General features: G+C 38.3%; 1 protein-coding gene across 1 annotated transcript in view; it reads left to right on the plus strand.

Moving 5' to 3' along the window:
- The window catches only part of LOC122344732 (collagen alpha-1(II) chain), a 24506-nt gene that overhangs the window by 1278 nt on the left and 21528 nt on the right, over nt 1-1700 (plus strand). Inside the window, exon 6 of the mRNA XM_043238282.1 lies at nt 1452-1496. Within this exon, the coding sequence (XP_043094217.1) occupies nt 1452-1496 (45 nt within the window). The remainder of the gene's footprint in view (nt 1-1451; nt 1497-1700) is intronic.

Genomic DNA, 1700 nt, shown 5'->3' on the forward strand with positions numbered 1-1700 from the left:
GGCAAAAGTCATGGGTATTAGTTAGTTAATAGTTTGAATTGGTCACTAAACTAAAGTGCGAGATGGTTTGTTGTTGATGACATCATCACAGTGATGCACAGATTTCTCTGGGTCATACCCATGAGAGACTAGCTTTCTGTATTTATACTAAGTTCTTATTATAAAAGCTTTTTTTGAGATTTACATTTAACCACTTCAGACAGCATTTGTGAAGGAGTTTGGAATGAAAAACGCTCAAAGACTGCACCGAGCAGAAGCCTTGGTCTTCTACAAAATACATCCTGTGCAATGAAGCCTGCAGTGGCTTTAGTAATTCACTTTGACCTCTCAGAACTATGTGGATAATTCTTAAAATTGTTAGAATATCATTTTTATGTGTGTGAAATTAACAGAAAGCAGATGATTTAAAACATGAGTTCTTAAGAACCGATTGCTGAAAGAACCATAATGAATTAAAGTTTTTATTATTATTATTATAAGGCTTAAAGTTTAAAACAGCGTCCCACTCTACCTGTACTTTCTCTATTGGTGCATTGGGACTAAATATATGTTCACTGTGACATGCCAACATTAACTACGACAGCTGATTTGGATATGAGCAGCTCTTGTTAATGATGAAGGTTCAAGTCCAGCCTGCATCCACTCTCCCTTCAGTTTTCTTCCTCTGTTTCGTTGCTTATCCAATAATATATTGTGCTGTGATCAATCTGATCCAACCTGACCTTATTCCTGAAAATTCTAGATAATTTTATTGCATTGGAAAACTAGTCCCCATGAAGCCACTAGAAGCTCAGTGAACTAGTATACCGTTGAGAATACTAGATGATCTTGTTTACAAATAGGGCTAGTTTTTTGAATATAAATTAAGAAGACACCTAGAATTGAAATAGATTGTATTGATGGTCAAAATGTTCTATGTATATTTGTGTGTAGTGTAGAGTGTGTGTCTTCAGGAGACTCCCGCTGAGTTCACTTACACATCCGCTGCTTTAAACAATAAGAGTCATTCAGGAGCTTGGCCCCATTTCTTCTGTGGTTTCAGGAAAAGCTACCTAAATATCCCATGTTTTTTCGGTTGCTGCTCTGAAGTTAGTAATATCAGTTTAAAAGTAAAATGTCAAATATTTGTACATATACTCAAATGCAAAGGCATCTCAGTAAGAGACCCTATGGAAAGTCCCCCGGTTCAGAACCATTATGATTATTACCTGTCTGAACATGGCTGATGGTTTTTCTCAGATGAATTATTATCTGTGTTCTGATCGTCACTTTTCTTCAAGCCACTGGTGAAAGAGCTCTGAAAGATTTAATTGGTGGTAAGTCAGAAAGGTTTAGCACTTAAGCTGAATTCTCCGAGTGTTTCTGCTCCAGCGAGTCGCTCTCATGTCCCGAGGCTCCGAACTGAAACGCTGAAAACACTCACTGATGATGTTACTCTGTTTGTTCTTCAGGGTCCGATGGGTCCTCGAGGACCGCCAGGCCCCAACGGATCTCCTGTGAGTGTGTTTACTACAGAACATCCCATCCCTGTGACATATCCCATAATGAGTAAAATACAGTCAGTGTGTTTTATCCTTAGAAAGATGTGCAGAAATAGTGTGTAAAATGATACTTTACTTCCCGAAGATAATAATAACATGTCACACACACACACACACACACACCTCTCTCTCTCACACACACACACACACACTCTCTCT

Source organism: Puntigrus tetrazona, chromosome 5 (assembly GCF_018831695.1).
Source record: "Puntigrus tetrazona isolate hp1 chromosome 5, ASM1883169v1, whole genome shotgun sequence".
Classification (NCBI taxonomy): Eukaryota; Metazoa; Chordata; class Actinopteri; order Cypriniformes; family Cyprinidae; genus Puntigrus; species Puntigrus tetrazona.